General features: G+C 38.0%; 1 protein-coding gene across 5 annotated transcripts in view; it reads right to left on the reverse strand.

Moving 5' to 3' along the window:
• Positions 1-4,641: 4,641 nt before the first annotated feature.
• Positions 4,642-25,604, reverse strand: part of KDM4C (lysine demethylase 4C) — a 596,944-nt gene continuing 575,981 nt past the window's right edge. For all 5 annotated transcript variants that reach the window (XM_077148206.1, XM_077148204.1, XM_077148205.1 and 2 more), the window contains 3 exons: positions 14,951-15,070; positions 11,918-12,010; positions 4,642-4,993 (listed from right to left, as the gene is read on the reverse strand). In XM_077148206.1, coding sequence (XP_077004321.1) covers positions 4,817-4,993; positions 11,918-12,010; positions 14,951-15,070 — 390 coding nt within the window. In that variant the 3' untranslated portion in view covers positions 4,642-4,816. The remainder of the gene's footprint in view (positions 4,994-11,917; positions 12,011-14,950; positions 15,071-25,604) is intronic.

The following is a 25,604-nucleotide window of genomic DNA, read 5'->3' on the forward strand; positions in this document are numbered from 1 at the left end:
GTAAGGGGTATGGCCTGTAAACATTTTTTTTTTCTGTTTGTTATATTTTTCTGTTGTCTTTTTATTTCTTTTTCTGAATTGATGCTAATGTTCTGGGAAATGATCATGATGATGAATATGCAATTATGTGATAATATTGTGAATTGCTGAGTATATGTGTTGGTAATGTTTGTTTCTTGTAATTTTTTTAATTAATAAAAAAATTTTTTAAAAAAAGAATAAATTGGAGATAAGAGAGGATAGAATCAGTGAACTTGAATACCCACGAAATTTCACTCTGAACCCAGAGAAAACAGACTACACACACAACAAAAGTGGATTCTCAAGAATCTGTAGAATAGCAAAACAACAGTGACAAAACAACAGTGACTTCATGTCACTGAAGTCCCAGAAAAGAAGAAAAGGATGTGGGGTTAAAAAAATATATTTAATGAAACAATGGCTGAAATGTCCCCGAATTTGGTGAAAGGCATAAACCTAAGAGTCAAGAAGTTGGGTAAATTTTAATCAGTACAAACTGAAAGAAAATAAAGTGAAGACACATCATAACTGAACTCCTGTAAACTAAAAACAAAGAAAATAGTCATGAAAACAGAAAGGAATGTTCTTCTATAGAGGAACATCAATTTGAATGATGATAGATTTCACATCTGAAATCACTTGAAATGCACTTACCAAGGTCACTATTGGCTTCCAAAGTGCCAACCACATAATCTTCCTTTGACTCTGTAGCATTTTATATTACTCACTCCTATTTTTTTAAATACTCTTCCTTGACATCCGTGACATGACGGCATCCTGTTCTTCCGAACTCTCTGCCCTTTATGCTCTCGTTCATGAGCTCCTCTTCTTGTATCTAATTATTAGACATCAGATGTTCTATAGGATTCTGAGCTCTGCCCATTTCTCTTCCCTCTTAGGCTCTCTCCCTAAGTGGCCTCCCATATATTCCCCTGGAGTTATTTGTATTTTTAAAAATCAAGTTTTTGAGGTATAATTTATATATAGTAAAATTCATCAATTTTAGTGTACAGTTCAATGAATTTTGACAAATATAAACAGTCCTGTACCTCACCACAACGAAAAGAATATTTCTACCACCTTGAAAAGCTCCCTCACACCTCTTTGTTGTCAACCCCTTCCAACCCTACTTCCAGCCTTGGCAACCAACATCTGTTTTCCGTCCCTATAGTTTTCCCTTTTTCAGAATGTTTATCCTCAGGTATTTTTCAATATCTACCAATAAGGATGATGCTTTTTACTTTTTTTTGCATGGACAGGCACCGGGAAACAAACCTGGGTCTCCGGCATGGCAGGCGAGAACACTGCCTGCTGAGCCACCGTGGCCCACCCGCTTTATACTTCTACATATCTAGTGCTAGCCTTTCTTCTTAGCTCATTTACCCAAAGTCTTCCATTTGGGTCAGATTTGGGATCCTCCTTTTCTTCATACCTTGGCAAAGTTGTGGCCTGGGCAAGTTCCTTAACCTCTCTGAGACTCAGTTTCCCTCCATAAAAGAAGGAAATGATACTTTCTTTGTTGATTTCTTGGGGAGATTAAATAAGAGCCTAGAAGAAGACTCCAAGGCTGGTTATACACTATAGATCCTCAATACATGGTTATTATTATTGATATTAGCTGCTGTTGATGAAGTTTCATTTCCTCAAAGTGACCTGCACTTATTCAAGACACAGCATTGGATTTCTGAGTTGTCAGTCCACTTAGAAAATTCAGGCCTCCTCAGAGACCAGAAATTTTTCTGTTCACTAGTCATGCTATATATCTCGACAAGATGCTGGGTGAAGGAATGCCTTACACTTCCAATGACTGCACATCTGAATTCTCAGAGAGTTTGTGGTACAAATGAATCTTGCCACTAACCAATTACTTCATGTAATGAAAATGCCTCAGGATCTCTGGTTAGCTTCAAGTTTATGGGGCTGATTTATATCTGAAATGAAGATTGTTTCATTTCATATCCCTTTTACTTAATGGGAAATATACAGCACACTGTTATCTTGTGGTGGATACTATTCCAACAAATACGCCTAAGACTCATAGGCCACGTACAGTTAACAGGCACATTATGGGCTTACTTCCCATGGGGTGGGTATAGGGAGAAGCAGCTGCCCATTCATTCCTGTCCATTTTGGATTCTTTGTCTTCACATTTTCCTACATTATAAACCAGTAGCAATTTCTAATAGATTCTGAGATACCATGTGATATTTTAGTGAATGCTTCTCTTCAACTTCTCTCTGGTAGAGCTAAAAAAGAAAAAGTCCTTTAATGAAAGCAGGCAGACAAGGGTCACATTTTCCTTATTTCAAACAAACAAAAAGAAACTGAAATGTTGTGAAATATGCCAGGCAGTTTTTACTCATTCTCTGAACTCCAGAGAAAGTGTTTGCAATCAGAGTTACATTAGAATTGTCACAGCTAAGCAACTTTTTTTTTAGTACTAGACGGACTTCAAATGATTTCATGGTATACATACACACTAAAAATGCAGTTAGTGTAATACAAAGATATTAAAATTACAATTGAGGTGTCATATAGTAAGTGAAAAAGCTTTAATGTTATGTCTGGTCATAGAGCTAATAACCACTTTATGCAGAATGCAATGAAACAAAGGTATTTTTTTCAATAGCAAAGGTGCATTTGTGGTACTATTTTGCTAAGGCCATATACAGCTGTACTTGGTTATAGGAATATTAGTTAAGTGAGACCATAAAAAATACAGCTGTATTTGAGAACACATAGGAATCTGCACATTTTCTCCCTGTAGCATTCAATCAGATATCTTGCTGACAGGCAAACTTGTACAGCATGAATGATTCTGTTTAGATTAATTCCTCTTAATGCTTTACACAGCCCTATTTTTCTGGCATATCGTGGAGAAAGCAGGTCATTTCTATTTGAAATCTGGAGATAAAAAATTCAAATCTGATTATTTGCTGTAAAATATATGTCTATACCAGTAAAGAATGAAGAGTCTCAGTTCATGTGAAAATAAGGCTGGTAGGCGCTTCCCCAGCTCAGAACTCAGCCATGAGCCACTCTGGAAAATCAGTATTCAATCAGTGGCCTAGAGAATTGAGAACCATGGCTTTGTCATTCCTCATACTCACCATAGAAACAGGCTGATACATCCATACCTTTGTCAGGTAACCTTTAAATGTTCTCCCAACCTGTCTCTGGGCTTTGCCATGCCATTGGTTGTGGCCCATGTGATGTCAGCCAACATTACACAGACAGGGGACTAAAAGACATTACTTGGCTGGACTTGTCTGTTCTTTTGCCACTGTCATTAGCGTGAGAAAAGCATACCTAGGGGATAGTGCTCTGGGCCCAGCAGGATGATGGGACACATTGCAGCAGGTGTGTGAGCCAGCCCAAGCTGAGGTCAGCATAGTGGTCCAGCCAAACCCAGATGAGATCAGCCAAATGCAGACTTGGGAGCCAAATAAATGGTCTTGTGGCAGGGCGCTGAGATTTTGCAGTTGTCTGTCATGCAGCATAATTGTGGCTACAGTTAGTTGAAGGAGTCACTAGGGACTCTGTGACCTTGGGCAATCCCTTCCCCTGCCCATCCTCCTTTCCTCATCTATAAAATGAAGGGAGGAATTAGAGGATCCCTATGGACCCTTTTAATGATATCTGGGGACTAAGAAACCTGGGATGAAAAGTACATCAGACTCCAGTTCTGAGATTTATCTAAGGTTCTGAGGAAGGAGCTGAAGAAAACACTTCAGTGGGTACCGTGGGCAGAAAAATTCGCTTTTCTCCCTATGAGATTGCCCTAAGTGCCTGGCAATGAGTCCACAGTTATGTAAAAAGAGGCAGAGGGTCTGAAACCCCCCAGCAGGTCTCTACTGCCAGCTCCCCGACAAAGTCTGTCTTTCTATTGACATAACCAAGTCAGAAGACAGGATTTGGAGAAAATGGAAATTTTTATTTTTAAACACTAATACATTTTCAGGCTGTTTTAAAAAGAACAAATCATATTACATTAGCTCAAAACTACCCATGAAAGCATAGTTATTTAAACTATATTTTTACAAACACATAATGAAAGAAACATATATTTTATAAATATCTACTCAGAATATGTATTATGAAAAAAAGTGTTTAAAAATAACAGTCCCAGATCTCCCTCTTTAAATATATAAAATTCCCATACAATTCATAAGAATTCTTCCTCAAGAGCCAAAAATTTCACAAAGGCCAATAACTCAGTTCTCATCAGACACAATCAAAAGTAACAGGGATATAAAAAAATGTAAAAGTTCTGTACAAGGGAAATAAAGATAGCACATGGGTAAATTTCATTACCATACATGCTGTTTGGGATTTAAAAATGTTTTATAAAAACTGCCATTTAAAACAAGTGAGAGACCTTCCCTGACTGTGGAAAATATATAAATTATCACCCTCCCATCTGAGTAATGAGGTTCCCACTTGCTGGGCTGGGGCAGCTAAAGTCGCCGTGTATTTCCCGACAGGGACCATTTTTCTGGCCCTGGTCTTTTTTTTTCTGGCGAATGATTCACTATTATATCCTTTCACTTAGAAAAATTCTTTGGGATCACAGGAGACAATGGCTTACAAGTGAAAGCAAGACCAGGGGATGTCTTCAAATTATTGTAGCCAATTAACATGTTTTTACTGACCAAAATCCAGAAGCCTGATTTATCACTGTCAGAGACACCCCTGTACCTACCCAAGCGGAACACACAGCATGGCCCCAGGACTGGCCCTTCATCTTCTCTCTTCTGGCCCAAGCTGCTCTGCTGTCCACAGCAGCACATGCAGACTACTGTCTCTTCTGGCATTTCTTCTGGAAGGAACTCTTCAGAAAAGTACGGTACACAGGGTCATCAACATACTCATTCTTAAACCTGGAGCTCAGCACTCTTTGTCTCTTTTTTTCCCCTTGGATTATGTCTGCTCCATAGAATGTGTCTTCGAATCGCATATCAGAGGCTGTGGACTAAAACAGCCAAGGATTAAATTGCAGAAGGGCAGGTAGGGCATTTGACTATCACAACAGGCACAGAACTGATTGCCAGCTGGGGGTGGGTAAAGAGGCCAGGTCACAGGCTCAAGGGAGTAGGGGTCAATTTGGGTTCTTGCTGCTTTTTCCTCATCCACCCATCTCCTCAGACTTGGGCTCTGTCTAGCTCCATATTTTTCTATGATCTGCAATCTCTCCCCCTCCAAGAACTTTCCCCACAAACAAAAACAGGAATAAAAACTTGTCATTTTAAATCTTCCTCACTTTCCATCTCCGCCCCCAGCTCCTGCCCAACCAGGTTCTTAAGAAATTTGTCAACAGTCATCTCTAATTTACCCCATTCCTATTTACCTTGGGCCTCTGACCCACCACTTCCCAGAAACTGTTCTTGCTAAGGTCCCAGTTGCTATTCCTGTGACACTTTTCTATCCTTAATTTATTTGACTACTCTATCACCTAACTATTTCTTGAAGCTCTCTTCTCTTTAATCTTTAAAAAACTTTTCATTCTGAATTACCTTCAAACTTACAGGACGTTACAAAATTAATACAAACCCCAAATAGAGGACACCAACATATGCTTACCTCCCCCTGCCTCCCAATACCCAGAGCCACCAATTTTAACATTTTGCCACTCTTGCCAAATCATTCTATCCATCCATCGCCTAACTAGATATCAACCCATTTTCTGAACACTTGAAGGTAAGTTGTATACATCATGCTCCTTGAACATTTACTACTATCCCTAAATTTCCTAAGAACAATTATATTCACTTAAATAACTACCTGAATGCAGTTATCCACTTGAAGAAATTTAATATTTCTTGATAGAAAGCTTACAGTTTATATCCCAATTTTTTCATATGTTCTCTTTGAGTTTTAACTCCTCCCTTGTTAGGTCCCATCCAAGATCATGTATTGCATTTAATTGTCATTATCTCTTAGTTACTCTTTTTTTTTTAATTATGGGAAATATATATAAAATTTCCCATCCCTCCAAATAGAATTCTACACCCATTATGCATTATATTCCCATCCTCCCTGCTCCCCACAGTGGCAACTATACTCTAATTTTTGTCCCTATGAGCTTGCACATTCTCCAATATTTTCTTTGTAATTACCACAGGGCTTAAATTTAACATCTGAAATCTATAACTGTTTGTTTTGATACCAACTTAACTTCAATAGCATACACAAATTATGTTCCTGTACTCTTCTGTTCCCCCAGCTTTATGTAGTTCTTGTCACAAATCACATATTTATATATTACGAGTCCCAAATCACAGGACTCATAATATGTATCACTGATTTATCATTACACTTTGTGGATTTTCCTTTTAGATACTGTAGGAAGTAGAAAATGAACTTCAATCCAAAAATACAATAGTACTGGCATTATATTTACCCGTGTCATTATCTTTACCGTAGATTTTTATTTCTTCATGCAGCTTCAATTTATTACCCTTCCCTTTCAACCTACAGAATTCTGTTTAGCATATATTGCAGGGCTAATTTAGTGGTGACAGTCTCTTAGAGTTTTTTCATCTAGGAATGTCTTAATCTCTCCCTCAGTTTTGAAAGGCAGTTTTGCTGGCTCTAGAATTCTTGGTTGGCATTTTTTGCTTTCAGCATTTTAAATATGCCATCCCATTGCCTCTTGTCTCCATGGTTTCTGAAATAAAAAAATTTGCACTTAAATTTTATTGAGGCTCCCTTGTAATGACACCCTGCTCTTCCTGAAGCTTTCAGTATATCATTATCTTTGGCAGTCAACAGTTTGCTTATCGTGTGCCATGGTGTGGATCTATTTGGGTTTATGCTGTTTGGAGTTGGTTGAGCACATTCTGGATGTGTATATTCCTGTCTTTCATTAAATTTGGGAAACTTTCAGCCATTGTTTCTTTGAATATTCTCTCTGCCCCTTTTTCTTCTCTCAATGTGTGTATTGGTATGCCTAGTGGTATCCCACAGCCTCTGCTCACTTTTGTTCATTCTCTCTATTCCTCAGACTGGATGATTTTAATAACTTTACCTTCACGTTTACTGATTCTTCTGCCAGCTCCAATCTGTTGCTGACCCTCTCTAGAGAATTTTTAATTTCTATTACTGTTGTCTTCAGCTCTGTTTCCTTATCATAATTTACATCTCTGTATTGATATTCTCTTTGTGTTCACCTATTATTTTCCTGATTTCCTTTAGTTCTTTTTGTCCATGTTTTCCTGAACATATTTAGGACCATTTTTTAAAAGTCTTTGTCTATAATGTTCCAGTTCTGATCCTTCTCATTGATAGTTTCTAAAGGTTTAATCTTCTTTGCCTAAACCATTCACTTCAAGTTTCTTTGGATGTTTTGTGATCTTTTGTTGAAAACTGGTCATTTTGATATTTTAATGTTGTCACTGGAATTTAGACTCTGAGGCGTCTGTTTCTTAAGATTATATCCAACTAGTGTTATGACAGGGCTTTCCTTGAATGCCAAGAACAAAAAATTAAAAAGGAAAAAAAGAAAACATTCTTCCTAGTCTTTTTAGATTGACCTGTGTAACTTTTTCCTTTAGTGCTTATTCATGCAATGAACTCAGAGTCTAGCTCCAGGCTAGAGCATGAAGGGCCTCCCCAGTCCTTTTTGCCCAATGTCTTGAACTGTACATGCATTTGTGACCCTAGAAATTTCCCTGTTTACAGGGATACAAATATCCCCTTTTCCCTAGGAAATAGCTTCCTCATGGTCCTAGGGACTGTGCTGTATGTTCTACAGCCACAAAGCCCTTGTCTCAGGCGGCCACTTAACTGCTCTTCCATAGCATTCCATAGGAGAGCTCTGTGAATTGCCTTCTACATGCAGGGCAAGTTCTGGGACAATGAGTCCCTTAGGGTCACCACCAGACACACTCGACCAGAAATATATACTCCCAATACATGCATGGGGGTTACACTGCTTCCTCAGAAATGGGACCATGTACCTTCATTGGAAGTGCAGACCAACTTTGCACTGAGCCAGTGTGGGAATAGGGAAGGGACCATGAGACCCTACCACTTTTAAGTAGCCAATTCTTAATCTGGCACTTACTATAGTTCTGTAAGGCTTTAACTATTTTCTGGAACTTAGAGGAAAACGTTCCTGCCAGGTCTTAGTGGTTGTTCAAAGCTTCTGTGGAAGGGACAGAGCCCTGAAGCTTTCCTGTCCATCATCTTGATCAGTGTGGGTAAATACTTCCTTGTACCTCTTCTTTGGCTACTTATTTTTTGACGTTTTATTAGTTCCCCTTTCTTAACTGTTTTTTCAACTCTGATGCAATAAGCGTTTGGGTTTGGCCTTCTCCTTTCACTTAGCACCTGTTCCACAGGCCTTCCCATCCATACTCTTGGCTAAAATTCCTGCCTCTACTCCAAGGATGTTCGTGTCTCTCTTTCCAGTTCAGATCTCCTCCTGTGCTCTGTGTCCAACTGCCCAGAGTCATCAGAGCATTTGTCCCTGAGGCACTTCAAACTTGACCTATGCTAAAATAAAAAAAGTCTTCCTTCTCTTTTGTTGTACTTCCTATATCTCATAGATGGCACCACCACCTCCATTCACTCAGTTATGCTAGTCAGAAGTCTAACGGTCACTGCACTTTTCTCATCCCGACCAGTCCAAGCTCCCTCCTACACGTATCTTGAAGTTGTCCATTATCCCTCTGACACCATGGTACAGGCCCTCATACTTCCTATCTAAAGCCACTGCAACATGTGCTACACCCCTAACCTATTTCCCACAGAACCACTAGAGAAAAGTTCTCTAAAAACTTTCTAATTATACTATCCCCCTGCTTACAATCTTTCAGTAGACCTACTGCCTTCAAAATGACATTCATGTTTCTTAGACTGGTACTTCATAACCTGGCATAAATTTGGCTGTTTCAGGGCTGAAAAATGCCTCTCTCTTTTGGGACATACTGTGTCTTCTGTATGTAAATATTCTATCTCCTATGCTACAGGCAAAACTGGTTGCTTTTCTTATGAATTCCTATAACATTCCACGCTTCAGTGCAGTATAATGAGGGCAATGGCAGAGATGGGGTAGGTAAATTTAGGGTGTGAGCATTAGGGATTATCAGTGTTCTTCACACCAGGCAAAGCGCCCAGCACTGAGTCACTAAGCAGCTGTTTGTTGACTGAAGGAATGCATGGTTTTACTGTGATGCTCAGGGAAAGCCTAAAGTCTACATTGGAGCACTGCTTTTACACTGAGTTCCCTACTACTTTGCCTCTAAAATGCATTCTCACTGAGGCAGATTACTTCCAGTGTCACCAACACATAGTGCATCTCATGTATCACTAAGACTAACTCCCCTCATTGAGACTGAGGCACATTCCAGGTTTTAGGGCTTAAAAACACATAGTCAATCATGAAGATGAGGAAATGACAGAACAACAACAAAGTAGCTTGAAAACTGTAAAATGGTCCAGAGCGTAAAGCTGCCATTGTTCCTTGTCAGTTCATGAGATAGCTATCCAGGATAATCAGCTACTTCCAGGGGGTTCCCCAGACACTACCACATTTTACCTATTCACTCAAGAAGTAAACTAAGAGATTGTGGGGGGCTGAGCTCCCTCTGCCATTAGGAGAAAATATTCTGTTTAATTCATTCTTGGCAAAGTACTTCCTCTGAGTAATCTTTCACTTTTATAAGTGCTAAAGTCATCAAAGGAGAAAACAAAACATCTCTGAAAGTGTTGCCACTTTCTTGTGCAAGAACAGCAAGTCAGTCTCTCAAATACAATAATAAAACCGATTTACCAGTCGCTCTAGTTAATTATGCACCGTTGCTATGGTTATTCTGTGAGACAATAAAAGGTAATGGGGCTGTTTCTGAAGTTAGTGGGAGAGAACCCAACACAATCACTGAGGTGGACTGCTGACTCTTTTGAAAATTTCTCCTCAAGCCAGCTTTGTGAGCAGAAGTGTGCAGAAGTCATTAAAATGTGAAGGCCTCCCAATGAAGGTTGCTGACCTACCCACATTAAAACAAACAAAAAAAGATTTCTCTAGTCATAAAATATCATCCATCAATGAGTTTTCCAGTTAGTTTTGTTTCACTGACTGGGAAAAAAAAAAAGTCATAAGCAGACTAATCAAGGGCCAGAGGGTTATATAGTAACCTGAATGAAAAACCTGTTTGCTAGAACAGGAGCATGTTGAGTCTCTGACTCAACAAAAACAGAGGTGGCAGACTGCATTTAGCGACAGTAAGCCTTTGTTTCTGCATATTCTTTTCACTAGGCTTAGCTGTGTGATATAACTGGGTACGTTTAGAGAGTAGTTATATGATTTATATATTTTTCACTGCCTTTTCTTTAGAAAATTTTTTTTTCTGAGAATTAAAAAAAGATGGTGTTAACTGTGCAGAGAAATGGACTGTTAGAAAACTTAAGAACTGTGTTCATGATTTAGAAAATGAAAGAACTGAGAGACTTCAAGGGGTGACCTACACCATCTTCATCCTCGAAATCTCTAAATGTGAAAAAGGAAGGAAAGAAGGAATGGAAGAAGGGAGAAGGGAGGGAAGGATGGAGGGAGAGAGGGTAGGTAGGTTGGTTCTTGGAAGGTAGGAGTAGGGAATAAGAGGCAGCTATCTCTAGGATCTTGAAAATGAAAGTTATTCTCAAGAGATTGCAAGATCTTAAAACACTGATGAACCCTCCAGGTTTTCTAAGTCTTTGTCAAGGTTTTGCTGATGTTTTTATGATAGGAATATTTGCTTTTCTCTTTCCCAGCAGTTTATTATCTGGCAGTTAATCCTCTTTCAGACACATGGATTCTCTGTGTGCCACATTTCTATACTGTCATTATCACTGTTCTCTTGACTATTTCACTTTGAAGGATCTTCCTCTCAAGGATACAGCTGGTAAGAAAGATCAGTTCATAACTAATGCAGTTGCCTTGCTCTCAGGATCCTACTTGATAGGAAAAGAAATAAACGGTTAAGGAAATCCATGTTTTTTCCCAACATAATTTATGATAGGTGTATCACTGCCGAAAAGTATGTCAAAAGCATACACTGAAAACTAAAGGTGCCCCTATTTCAGAAAAATTCTTATTTTCTTCAGAAAAAAAATTCCCATTTATTCACATTTTTCTGTTCAGGATTTATCATTGCCCAGATGCACTAGATATAATTCTAAATAAGTAAAATTGACTTCATTTCCGGGTTCACTAAATATTTTGTGATACAAAAACATGAAACCTGAGTTATTGTGAATTACATTTTTCAACAAATTCAGCTCTGATTATTAGTCCATATTTATTCATATTTTAATGGTGTCTATGGGACTTGAAACTAATAACATTTTCTTTTTAGAAACAAAAACTATTTTAGCATTCCCACAACTATTGTCTAGGCTTTGACTATCCCCTTTTATTATGAAAGTGAGATCTTAGTTTGATCATGAACTGCCACAAATATTAGAAAGGTTCTAAAAGAGAAGTTAATAAACAGGGAACAGGAGGCTCACTTATGCAGCGTTCCTTTTAATCTACTACTGAATATTTTTTTCTAATGTTATTTCTACTAAGAAGATTATAAATGCCTTGATGGTATCTTTGTAAGCTCCCAGCACTTTGCACAGGGCACATACTCAAGAACTTTTTAAAAATTTTATATTAACACCAATAAATGTTTACACAGAGAAAGGTAACATGACTTCATTAGAATGAAAAATAAGGTATGCATATCCATTCTCTCTGTTTTGGAAAAATTTGAGACTTGAATTCAGTATGTTTCAAGAAGGGAAAACCTGAATTGGCTTTCTTAAAATCAATCCCAAGCCCTGCTTTTGGGCTTGGGAAATGTGGGGGGACAGGGGGGAAGATGAGGAAGTTACATTGGCAGGTCCCTGAGGAACATTTGCCAGCACTTACAAAACGAGCTTTCACTCTCTTGGGTAACTCTTCATCTAAGGTGTAGATGTCTTCTCTTTTCATTGCTATCTGGGATCCATCTTCAAATTCAACCTAATGAAGAATAAGACATCATACTATATACTAAACAACAACAACAAAAAAACAAGCACTGACCATTTTTTTTAAGTGTTCCAATTAACTGCATAAAAATTTTTTAAAAGGGGCTCAAGCACAGAAACAAGGAAACTAGCCCAGGAAGTAAGAAGAGCTCTTTCCCTTATTAAACCAGAAACAAAATATTTTTTAAAAACAGGCTGAACTTCTCGAAAATGGGTGACAACCTAATAGGCAGGATTGTTTTTCTTTGAGAAAGAAGATAGATTTACCATGTAATAATAATCCTTCTAGATATAATACATTCTCAAATTCCTATAAAATTTGGATTTTAAGGTTTACTTTTATCAAATTCAAATTCAATCAGGCCAGAAAAATTCATTTCTCAAGTTCATAAGATGTATAGCACTTTGATGTGTGAAAATACATTGTAATCTAAAATGAAGGTGTTTGAAACTTTCTTTTCCCCCTCAAGATAACAAAACAGCAACAAATAATCTCAAAACACTTGTTTCAACATTTTAGGAGCTCTTGTTCAAAAAAACGTAAATGACACTAGCTATGAGAAACCTAGAACATCTAGTAGAAACTCATTTAATACCCTGATAAATAGCAAAGCTTGATTGTATTTCTAATTCTGAGCTATTAAGCTGTTAACTTTTCTGTTTGTCTGAAATCTTTACTTTCAAGAAATGAAGATCTGCCATGCTGCTGCGCTACGTCAATAAAAAAATTTGATGGGGTTTCAAAATATTTAAAATAAAGATAACATACATAATTAAGCTTCTTGTTATCCATGTTTTGCTAACATTTCACTAAGCAATAAAGTGGAGTAAGGTCTCAGTCTCAGGGAAACTGTCCCTGTCACTGACGGGAAGAGTTTTCTTCATGGCCTTATTTTAGTAGAATGGTTTCTTTAATATTTAATTAGGCCAAGGTCATCTCATTATACAATTTGATAGCACAGCTGGAACTACCTGGTTTCACCATTCTTCTGTTTTACTCATCTGAAATTTCTAAAAGAGAAAAGAGCAATCATAAATCTAGAAGGGAATATGGTGTGCTAGGACGAGGGGAACCAACCAACTCAGTTTGCCTGGGACAAAGAGGTTTCCTGGAATGCAAGACTTTCAGTGCTAAAACTGGTGACTATTCGAGGCAAAAGATGCTTGGTCACTCTAGTCAGCCTTTTTCTCTACCATCTGTGTGCCACAGAACAAATTCAAACTTCTCTGAGCCTTTGTTCTCTCATTTGTGAAATAGGAGCCAATAACTCTTATCATGCAGGGCTACTGTGAGGGTCAAACAAAACAGAATATATGTTTAGGATATTCAGCACCGTGCAGTAGGTATTTAAGTTACATCTATTTTTATAAATTTCTTTGCTTATTCAATTGTGTGGCGAATGATTAGACACAAAACACAAAATGATCTCAAAAGGCCACTTGATTTAATGAGGAATTTTAAATTACTAGTGCTTGAGAAATAATTTTAATATTAGTCTTAACTTTTTCATTGAGTCTATAAATAAGCCCAGTTTTATGTTGATAAGCCATCATAAATTCAACTGAAGTCAACATACTGATTACTAATTAGCCTGAATTTTCAACATGTTCTCACTATGTGATATTTTTTATGTAACAAATAGCTTTGCTGTAAGAAGCTTCAGTTTTACACTTATTGTTTAATTAAATGAAATTATTTTCTCCTGAATGATGTAGTAATGCTTCTTTTCTAGAAGTTGACCTGTCATATAATTTTTATCTAATTCTAACATTCTATGTGGCAAAGAAATACCAGCAGCTGCCTTATTATAAATGACATGAATCTGCATCTTAACACTGTCATCAACACATGCAAAGGGGAAAATGGCCCTTACACACACACACACAAAATGTGTGTATAGATATATATGGACACATTCCTTTAGCCCATTTCTTTTGAATTTTTCCAGGCCATGAAAAAAGTTCTCACTTAAGTGTTTCAAACTTCTCTGAACATCTTTAATTACATTGTGCCCCAATTCTTGATGCAGTGTGTTATAATGTACTCTTTCATTTAAGCCCTTGTCCCTTATCAGTCTTTGAACAATTTCTCAGCAGAAACTGGCAGCCTTATCATTCTTAAGCTGTTTTTCTATTTAACAGGCCTGAACCTTCTTGCTTTTTCTCCTTTTACTTCAATCTTCCTGTATTCACTCTACTGCTTAACCTGAAAATATTGATTTCTCTCACAGTATTACTGAAAATTCTACAATATATTGATTCTAATATATTTGTCCCTTTTAAAAGATTTTCTGGAAGAATGTAAATGCATATGTGCTATCCATGTGGTTTCCCTTCTTAGAGCTTAACTTATTCTCACTTCTTTTCAGGGATAAAATAATTTCATTTTTAACTGTTTATATATATTTTTAATAATATGCATAGTTTCCTAGTGAACAGAATGTCCAAGTGATGGTGCAGGTTTCATTAAACAAGTGTTCCTTCAAGGCCCTCAATACATTATGTTGCCACAGTCATGTCAACGCACAATGATGGGTTTGGGACCAATGGGATTATGTCTATCAGGCACAGGCCCCTACTTCAGGGGCTGCTAGATGATGAAGAGCCATCACTGCCTTGGCAGTCCATCTCCACATAATGGACAAACATGAAAGCAGCCCACCATCCAGTTGTTTATCTTTTTAGCATAACCATATTCCTTAAAATTAAACCATTCCTCAAACATTATTAGTGTTTCCCAGTGCTCTATTTGGTAAAACAACTCCAATGCTCCAACCTGGGCCATCAGACATCGAATCTTTGCCTCCATTATAAAATAAGAGATGCCTCAATTCCACATGGCTTACTGATTAGCAGCATGCTCAATGTATTTATGTGCCCTCTGCCTTCTCATGTCCATCTCAGCAAGGGTGATACAGGAGACAGCACTGACCTGGTACATGTGGGCAACATTAGATCCAAGATATTTTGCCCCGTAGAGTTTACCATCGGGCCACTTGACTTGGACAACTTCGCCCTCAGAAGGAGGACCCAGCTTCACACAGTCTCGGCTCTGTTGAATAAACAGGGACAAGCATTTCAAGGCAAGCGTCTATGTGACTGCATTTAGAGCAAGTGATGAAATCCTGGCAATTAAAAGGAGTTATTGCCTCTGTTTTATGGATTATGATCTTGCATGGGTATTCAGGGAAGAGATATGATCCAAAGGAGTACTTAAATAGTCAGCTTACATCATAAAGTTGCAAAGGAACCACCATAACCCAAGCAGAAAAAAAACCAGCAGCATTTACATTTGCTATTTGCAAAGAATTGTTTGGGGGTAACAAGAAACTGCTTTAGCTGAGGAATAGACCAGCTAATGATTTATAACACCTGACATTTATATAGAACTTTGAAGTTTACAAAATGCTTTAACATACATCTCATTTGATCCTCATAATCACCCTATGAAGTAGGGAGATTATTAATTATCTCCATTTTACTGACAAGGAAACTGTGCCTCTGAGAGACTTCTTTACGCCGTCAGCATCAACACTGGAGGAAGGGGGTGTTGAAAACAAGCTTAAGAGCCTGTAACAAGAGTCTTCTCACTTCAGGTTCTCTACCCTACATTGTATCCAGCTAAGGTGGTGGTAGTTCACAGTAAACTCTCTAGCAGTTTATTCTGGAAGGTGTTTTGTTTGGGGGAGTGGGAGCAGGTAAGACAGTAAGGTGTTTTTACAGACATAGTCTCCAAACTCTTAAACTTATATGTATTGAGTGTGATGTGATAAACCTGTAATACAAGGGAATTACTTACTTCACTACTTTGGTAAATTTTTTTGCACATTTAGCAATTCATGTTTTGCTAATACTGGATATTTTACTGATGAGGCCAATTTGACTAACAGAAATGTACACGTGACTGATCAAGCCATAAATGCAGAGACTACACTGGTTCTGTGATTTAAATGAGAGGCACACAGGAAATATTTGGTGGTATATAGCTAGAAATCCACCGTGCATTACTTTTTAGTATTAACAGAAATTCTGCATCATAAAGAAGTTCAATTTTATTGTTTGGTTTGGGGTATATATGAAAGGCTCAGTTGTTCATTTTTCTAACTGCAGACTATGCTTCCATTAAAGCTATGGGCAAAGAAAAAATTCAGTCAAATAAAAATAAGTTTATTCTTGGCCTTCATACTATTTGACTTCAGGTCATTCCAAATTGAAAGGGTAGGCTTTAGAAGTGTATGCTATAAATGTCCATGGGGTTATCACCTCACTTTCCATTTCCCTTTGAAAGATTTACGTGGTACTAAGAACACTGGGAAGTCCATGCTATGTGTGTCTGGTCTCCTACGTTAGGAAGCCCCATCAGCCCTAAGACTCAGAACTGAGACCAGATGACTGGTAATGGTGGTGGGGTGGGGTGAGGGGGGAGAGCGCACCTCTTCACACCTCTGGAGATTTCTTTCATGTGGAGGGAGCTTCACTAGGGTAATGTTCTTGGCCTTTCTCCCGCTCACCGCCACCCCCCCCGGCCCACTCACTCCTCCAGGATGATAAGGAATTATTTTATTTTGTTGTTAATTTTGGAAAGAGACTGAATTTCCCAAACTGACACTAAGGTGCCCTACAGCACATCAGCAAACTCACAGGGGCTCCAGGAATATTTTCAGGGGAAACTTAGCAACTCTTGTCAGGCACCCAACTTACTACTACACAATTAAATTGTTTGGAGCTAGCTTACTTAACAGATGGAGCTGTCAGGTATTTCTTTTGACCTAGCAGTACTATGAAAAAAGCATTGAGATACTAAGAGTATTCTGAGTCAAGAAAGTTTGGTAACCCCTAGTTTATCCCCCAAATTTCCTTTTCTGTGAAGACACCCTGTTGGCAAATAACACATACCACGCTCAGTCTGCTTCTTTCAAGTAGAGGAGCCTGCAACTTCTTGTACTGCCTGTAAGTAGGTGGGTCTGCCTCATACTAGCACCCAGTAAGATGAAACCTGTTTGCCTACAGATAAAAGCTCTGACTCTCCAATATCTGCTTTATTAATAATAAAGGTGATATTTTTAATCTCCAAATCCTGACTCCTTTGTCTCTCTATATAACTTCTCCTCAGGCAGGATGAGAAGTGCTATTTATTGGGCCCTTCTTAAATCACCGCACAGGCAAAGTCCAGGCTTCAAGAATATGATGCCATCCTTCCATTTACTCATCTACCATATATAACCTCCCAGAGAGTGTTGGGGAATTCCTTTATAACCTAGGTCCTCAGTTTTACAGATTTGACCATCAATTTGTATTATTTTCTAATATATAATTCCCCCAAAGAAATCCTGACCTGCAATTTTAGGGACCATATCACCAAGGTGAAGCAATGTGCCATAGAAATATGGCTTAAACAAAGTATAATCATAGGTAAGTGATTTATCATTACAAATATAGCTTTCTTAATAAAGGTATGCAACTTTACTAAATGACCAGCAATTCTTTTTGGAAAAAAAAAAGTTTTTAAAAAACTAAATATCTAAGATACAGTTTGACCTTTTATTTCCTAATTGTCAATTAGTCTGTTTAACTCACAAGATAACTTAATTTGGCTTTGAAAGTACATGACCTCAATTAATTTCTTATACCTCAACCTCCACCTAACTTTATTCTTTATCTGTCACAAAGATCAACAAATTCGTTCGCTTCAAAATACAGAAAAGATATTTCAGTTTGCTTTTACAATATTTTTGCTTTTTGAACTTTTTTCCTCTTTATTCATGGTAGAAGGATAAAGAAAAATAACCAACTAACTATGCAACAACATCAAATTGTTCCATGAATTGAATTCCTTCCCCTTCCCCTGCCAGGAGGCATTTTTCTTAGCCATGATGATGGCTACCTCCTCCCCATTAGCCAAGTCAATTAGCTGGAGTAGATATATTTTGATTTGTATGTAACTTTACTTAGTAAGCATTATTAACTCATTATTTTTATACCCCACTTGCCTTCCAAATGGACATAAGACAGATCATAGTTAAACACAAAAAGTGTTTATTTGTTAAATCTAGTTTCTTCTATAAAGAAATGGTTTTGGTTCATCAGCTATCTCAAGTTTTGAGTTTGTCAGAAACTTCTATGATTATATACATGGAGTATAAAACATTTAAACAGAAATGAATCTAGGAGTACAAGGGCTAGTGAAAAGAGGTAGAAAGAATGTTTGATATTTAGGCTTCCCTCATCACTCCATTAGAGAAGCCACTGGGAGTCTCCCAAATTGTCAAAATCATTAATTTAATATCTATTGACCACCACTGTGTGTGAAACAGTAGAGGTAATAATGTCCAAGCTAGGGACAGACTACAGCATCAAAATCACAATGTGATACCACTTCACACCCACTAGGATGGCTATTTTGAAAACAACAGAAAACAAAGATTAAATATAGAATAACCATGCGATCCTGCAATTCCACTCTTAGGTATATACCCCAAAGATGTGAAAACAGGGACTCAGAGCAAATAGTTGCACACAAATGCTCTTAGAAACATTATTCATAATAACCAAAAGGTGGAAACAATCCAAGTGTCCATCACCAGATAAAGGACAAAATATGCAAAATATGGTATCTAAATACAATGACTTATTAGTCAACCATAAAGTGAATGCACTTCTCATTCATGCTATAACATGAATAAACCATGAAACATTATGCTGCACAAAATAAGCCAGACTCAAAAATGACAAATATTGCATGATTCCACTCATACAAAATTTCAAAAAACAGATTCATAGAGACAGGAAGTAAATCAGAAGATGCTAGGAGTTAGGGGGAGGGGAGAGTGGGATTTATTGCTTTGGGGTACAGCCTATTTGGGGTAATACAAAATGGATGGTAGTGATGGTAGTATAACTGAGAAGTCAGGATTTAAGGAATGATTATGACTACTGAATTATTATATAGATAATCTTTTTTACTTTCTGGTATATTAGAGGAGACAGGGAGAAATACCTGAAATCTCTGAACTGTAATCCAACTGCCTTGATCTCTGATAATGACTGTATAGCCTTTAGATTGTACCCTTGTGCCCTTTAAAAACTTTGTCACTACCCTTCACTTGTACCCATTTATCCAGTTTTTCAACTCTAGGGTCTTTTGTGATCAGTAAAGACAGCCCCTAATGCTTATTAATGAAGGGCCCTGGGTCAGCCCAGAACTAACCCACCCAAGTCCAAAGTTATCTTGATAAGAGAAACTGGATCTAACTAAAACAGGCCTGGCTGACATGCCCAGTAGCTTATACTTTAACCTACAAGTCACCTATACTTCATTATAATACTTAAAATCATCCCCATTGTCATATTAAAGCCACCATTTTCTTACATACGCTCTATGACTAAGCATGTTATCAATCTGTGTATGCTCAGTAATTAAACCACCTTTAATTACATCATCTGGGGTCACTGTGCTCATTATCCTGAAACCTGCTCACCTTTCAATGCTACAAAACTATCAGAATTACTGTAGTTCAGGGAAACAGATTTTGGGGACAATAGGCCATCTGATCTACTTTGTGCCTAGTGATTGTAAGCCCAGTGTCTCAGGAACTGGTCATTTGAACACACAGGCAAAAGAATCCACTGCCTATGTCTGGTAACAGTAGCACACCATTGTGAATATAATTAATGCCATTGAATTGTACATTTAAAAATGATTAAAATGGTAAATTTATTATAAGTTTATAAATGTTACCACAATCAAATGAAAAGTAACAACAACCCAAAAAAAAACCCAATAAATGAAAGTTTAAAAAAAGGGTTAAAATTCAATTTCTGGCTTTAAATAAATAAGCAAAATAAATAAATAATGAATAGAGTGAAAATCAATGGGATTTAGTTCATGACTTGAACAGTAGCCCTCTGTCCTGCAGATCTTCAGTGGGGTCACACGTCCCTGGTAGTGTATGCAGAACTAGGCACTAGAGCACAGTGCCTCAAAGCATGGTCCCAAACATTAGGCCACACGTTAAAAATGAAGATTCCTGGGCCCCCATAGCTCTATGTGTCCTGAGTGATTTTTTTAAGAAGGATTCTAGAATTTGACATATAATAAAGGATGTAAAATACTAGAGAGTTCTTTCCTAATGTAGTTCTTACTGTGTTCCCAGAGCAAGGAAACACCTTTGCTAGAAAAGCATATGCATTAAAAACCTTGACTAATGCATTTCTCTCAGTTGCTGACTAGACCATCAGAAGCAGTTCGCCTTCACATGACATAAACAGCTATTTATTATTTGCTGTACTGCCTCCAGGGATGTGTGAACTCCTCTAAAATCTACCAGAGCCTTGCTCACAGGGATACTGATATCTGGAGCTGCCATCTAGTCAGAGAACTAAGTAGATGATATGACAATTAAAGACAGAAATAATAATCAGTCAAGAGTAAACTTTTGGCAATGATCAGTTACTGAAAGGACTATGATGCATCATCAAACCAGACAAGATCTTGGGCCCAACAGCTAATGCTGAGCTCTCCAGAGCCAGTCCAGGCGATGTAACTGTGTCATTCCATTCCTGCCAAAGTCAGGGCCTAACTCCTAGCCTTGCTCCACCAACTAAAGAGAAAAGCCCAACTGCTAGTCTGACTATGTAGATTTTGAAATCACTATGTTCTTGAACTCAGTCACTGAGGGCCTTAGAAAGGCCCTCTCCAGAAGCTGCTCTCTTAGAGTGTGGCGTGCCTTGGGACCAGTCAACTCACCCCAACCCCACCTCCATTCTGGACAAGTATAAACCACACAGCAAGCCGCCCTGCCTATCAGCCCAGATGCACCAGTTGAAAACATGGTACATGAATTCCCAGTAGTTAACTGGCATATAGTTTGGAACCTCTGACAGTCACTCTTGGGAAAAATAATTAAGTGGCCCTCAGCAAAACGATGTCAGCAGCTGCTAGCATTTTGAGGGATAATCACCTGCTCCTTACTGGACTGTGGCAGGGAGCAAGGCTGACTAACAGCCATGTAATAATTGTAGCAGCTAACTCTTATTTGTTTAGCTGCCCAGCAACTGAATCCCCATTTCTCCTTCAGAGTCTTGGTGGGAGGCAGAACTGGCTGCCATTACAGATGCTGAAAAATGCCAGATTTTTGTACGACCCCTACAAGCAAAGGCATCAGCAGTGAAAGGAACCTGGGTGGTTGGCTGCACCTAGCCAGGATTTAGAACCTGTATTCAAATATGCAATATATCAATTTTTCCCTATCATATTAAATGTTATTATATATTTTCTCCATAATTGTTTATCCAAATTACTGACTTTATCCTAATATTACATTCCTAAAAAATTAGCTGATAAAAAAGGTAAAACCTAGAAATGAACTATTTATAGAGTTAATTTAATCATTTCTGAAAAATTCAACATCAGACTAAATTTTTTAGTGCAGTAAATCATATCTTAACCACCACAGAAATACTGATTTAGTCCATGTGAGGTGGGGTTCAGGAAAACTGACCTTCCCATGACTCTAGTGCTCAGCCAGGTTTAGAATTGAGACTCGAGAAGATTATCTCGCAAGGCGCAGAAGCCTGAACAATACCTTCTGTGTAGAGAGAAAGAATGAAGCCCTGTCCCCTTCCTCTGGCTGCACATTCTTTAGGGAAAGTTTGGAATGCTTCCACTTTGAGGGGTATAGATCTGTGTTCTGTGCTAGTTATGAAACACTGTCACATCAGGATTCAAGCCAACAAATGCTGACACTAATCATTCTGGAAAAAAAATCCAAGTCTGATGATGTGCAGTTTTCCTTTTGAATTGCTGGGTTGTTTTTCTTTCTTAAGAGAAAAATTCATACACACAAATCCTTTTTTGTGCTCAAGACTGTCATTTTCAAGTTGACTCACACTTTGTTTCATCAAACAGCCAAAATCTTTTCTAGCAGCCACCCTTCACCAATGTCCTGTTATGTGACAATTGTCCACACATATCTTCTAAAAGACAGTATCTTCTTCACAGAAAGAACAGCATTAACCCTTTCAGGTGGATTCCTCAGGGTCACGTATTTTGTTAGTCCACACTTTATCTTCAGCTGTAAGCCAAGAGTGAACACAATACTTGGGAAGGCTTTTGAGGTCCCAGGACAGAGGTTGTTTTAATATTCTGAAAGCTATTGCAGCATTAAGTCTCAACATACTTCTAAAAGAAGTCACACATCTTTATTTTATTATAAATAGGTGAGATTCTGGCATGCAAAAGGTATAGAAAGCACAAAGCTGGGCAGTTTCTTTTGAAAATTATCTTTCTGGTTCTTCTGAAGTAAGAAAGCATAAGAAAAATCCACAACTAGAGAGAGGAGTGACATCAGGGTACTGAGCTGAGCAAAAGGGCCTGCTGAGAGCAATGCAGGGAGGTAGCAGGTATGTATGCACATGGAGGGAGGGGTTCCAAATCCGGCGGTATTTCTCTCATTCTCGGAGTTGGAGGGTATGAAGGGATTGAGGGGATCATTTATTAACCGGTTTAAAGTACCACCAAGACAGATTTTCTTTCTCCCTTTCTCCATTCCTCCCTCCAACATTTACTGAGACTCTTCTCTAGGTCTGGCACTGCACTCAGCATTAGAGAAAAACACCAAAAAGACCAGTTTTTCTTTTAAGGAATTCAAAGTCAAGTTGGGGGCTCAAACATATACCTGAATATCTATAATACAAGCTACGATATGTGATAATAGGATAGTAAGCAGGTGGTTGGGAGCTCTTTGCATCCATGAGCCAACTTCCTATGAACTAAACTGTGTTAGACTTCCTCCTTACAATTAACCAAAATTCTTCATACCCCTCTCTCATCGTTAAAATACCCTCCCTATAGATACTAAATTAACTACAGGGTCCCTATTTGGGAATCTTCTGCATTTACTTGTTTAGGTGTATATGAATATTTTCTAATTTGTGGGAAAAACAAGAATGTAGGCTTTAAAGACAAATGAGTCAGCTGGCAGCTCAAGCACTGCTTGATACAGTGATCACTTTGTTTGAAGTGCTGACACACAGACTTGATTTTCTTCTGGCTTAGTCAGGTGATACTGTGGGTGAGGTGAGTGGTAGTGTAGTCCTGACCTCACCATAGCCTCTCAAGAGAGTTCTGGAATGATCTACCATTAATCCCAGGGCTGATGACCTCCCTAAAATTTCCCAAATTAAACTCTTAAAGCACCCCAAATATACAGGTTACTTGAAAAGGGAACTTACATTTTGAAGATTTTCTGATACTTCCTCTTGGTTCCCTTTCAGTAAGCTCTCCTTGCATAAAAGTAGGAAAGATGTACAGTTTATAAGTGTTATTGGAAGTCTTGTGCTCAGGGACCCTGTGACCAATGAGCTGATAGAAAATTACTGGTCACCACCAGCCATTACTACCACCACCACATCCACAAGCACTACCTGAATGTTTATTAATTGCTGAGTACCATACAACTGCTATACACCTTATATCTCACTCATCCTAACAATAACTCAAGTACCTATTATCTGTCTCCATTTTGTGGTTCCAGAAACTGGGGTTAACTCCTTTGCCCAAAGCCACACAGTTAATTAGCAGAGCTAAGAGGCAAAGTAGATCTGTCAGCTCCAGAGGGTCCTTCCTGCCTTGAAGAGAAAGCCACCACTGGTCCTGACAGCTCCCCTGGGCTGGCTGTACCCTCCTGCTTATACTTATGTACCAGCATGCCAGGATTGTAACTCCTCATACCCAAATAATGAAAAAAAAATCCATCTAAATAGGACAGATTTTGTCCTCTTTTTGGAGGTATTGGCAGGGGCTAAAATGCATAAGAGAAACAAAATTTTTATTGTGCCAGTAAAAATTTATGTCATAAAACGGAGAAAGACAGGCTTGAGGTGAATTTCTCTGTTGTGGTTTCTAAAAATAAACGTCAGTTCCAAAAGCTGAAGATAGATGAGAGGAAAGATAAGTATTGTGGGGATAAAGAAGGTTATGTGCTTACACTTCATGCAAGGGGACTTTGAGGCCAGAATGCTAGTGCCTGGCCCAAAGCTGGCCCTCCGTTGGTTCTCCCGTGTCTAGTATATATTCTACTTCACAGAGTGTGCAGCTTGATTAGACAGAACACATCTTGCTGAAACAGTACAGAGCAGTTATTCCAAGGTCTGGAGTCAGAATGCCTGGATTCAAAGAAGAGCAAGTTATTTAACCTTTTCGTGTTCTGATTTCCTCATCAATAAAATGGAGATAAAAACTTAACCTTGCAGGATTGTTGGAAGGATTCGAGTGAATATATATTTAAAGAGGAAGAGAAAAGCCCAGAAAAAGCACAATGAATGGCAGCTGGTGAGTGTTAAGTGAACTGAGACTGGATTTAATTTCTATCAACAAGGATATCTGGATGATGATTGAGAGTGGACAAAAACTTTGGGAGAAGGTGACCCCTGGGATCTTAAATAGTGATAAAAGGATGTGCTAAGAAGCCCAGAACCAGACTATAAGAGAAGGGATGCAAAAACTGAACACCTTGAACAGTATTTACAATTACCAACAATTATAAGACATAATATCCTACTTGAAATGTAAATCAACCCTATGGGGTAAGTATAGGCAAGAATCATAAAGATCTTCCAGCGACTTGCTCTAGATCACACGGCCCATAAGTAGATGAGGGGGACTGGAACCCAGTCACTCATCCAGCCATTTGCTTACCAAATCATTTCTGAGCATTTCTTGTGTTCTAGAAACAGTGAGATTAATATGAATTAAATAGATACAGTTTTTTTTTAACTTCATGCAGGCATTAAAATAATTTTTAAAAAATCACAAATGTGAGAACTCTTATGTAAGGAAAATACAGTGTAAAGCAGAAGCACTTAGAGGATTATTAGCACACAGTATGATTATTGAATCCCATAGAGCCTGAGATGCCTCAAGAGAGATCTAAAATGAAATTTTGACAAAACAATATCAAAGGATTAGGATAAGTAAAACCAGGGGCAAGGAATAAGGATACAAGAAGTTTTTGGATTCATATCTTTATATCTTTAAAAGAAAATACCTCTTTTCTGATTATAAAAATAAAATATGCTCATATGGAAACTATAAGAAGATAATAAAGTTGAAAATCATAATCATCTATGATTACACTCTCCAGAGATGATCAGAAACATTTTGATGTATTTCCTTTGAGGATTTTTCCTTTGCATATTTATATTTTTATACATAATTGGGATCATACTGTATATACAATTTTGAGCCTGATTTTTCCATTTATTATACCGTGCCATTAAATATCCTTTGAAGACATGATTTTTAATAGCTGCATAAATAATTCATCTAACCTTCTTCCTAGCTGAACTGGTAAATGTTCAATGTCCAGATCAAAGGAACAAAAGCTCTCATATTTTCATTGGTCAGATTGTATTGGAGACACTATATTCCACCCAACTACAACATTCCGCGTGGGGCACTGTGAAATAAAATGTCATCCCAAGAAGGGTCTTGGATGAAAAGCAATCTGAAAGTGACTTGTTTCATTAGATTCTCCATTCCTTCCCACAAAAATACGTATTTAGTGTGACAAAGGAACCAGGCATGC

The sequence above is a fragment of the Tamandua tetradactyla genome, chromosome 2 (genome assembly GCF_023851605.1).
Source record: "Tamandua tetradactyla isolate mTamTet1 chromosome 2, mTamTet1.pri, whole genome shotgun sequence".
In the NCBI taxonomy this organism is placed as follows: Eukaryota; Metazoa; Chordata; class Mammalia; order Pilosa; family Myrmecophagidae; genus Tamandua; species Tamandua tetradactyla.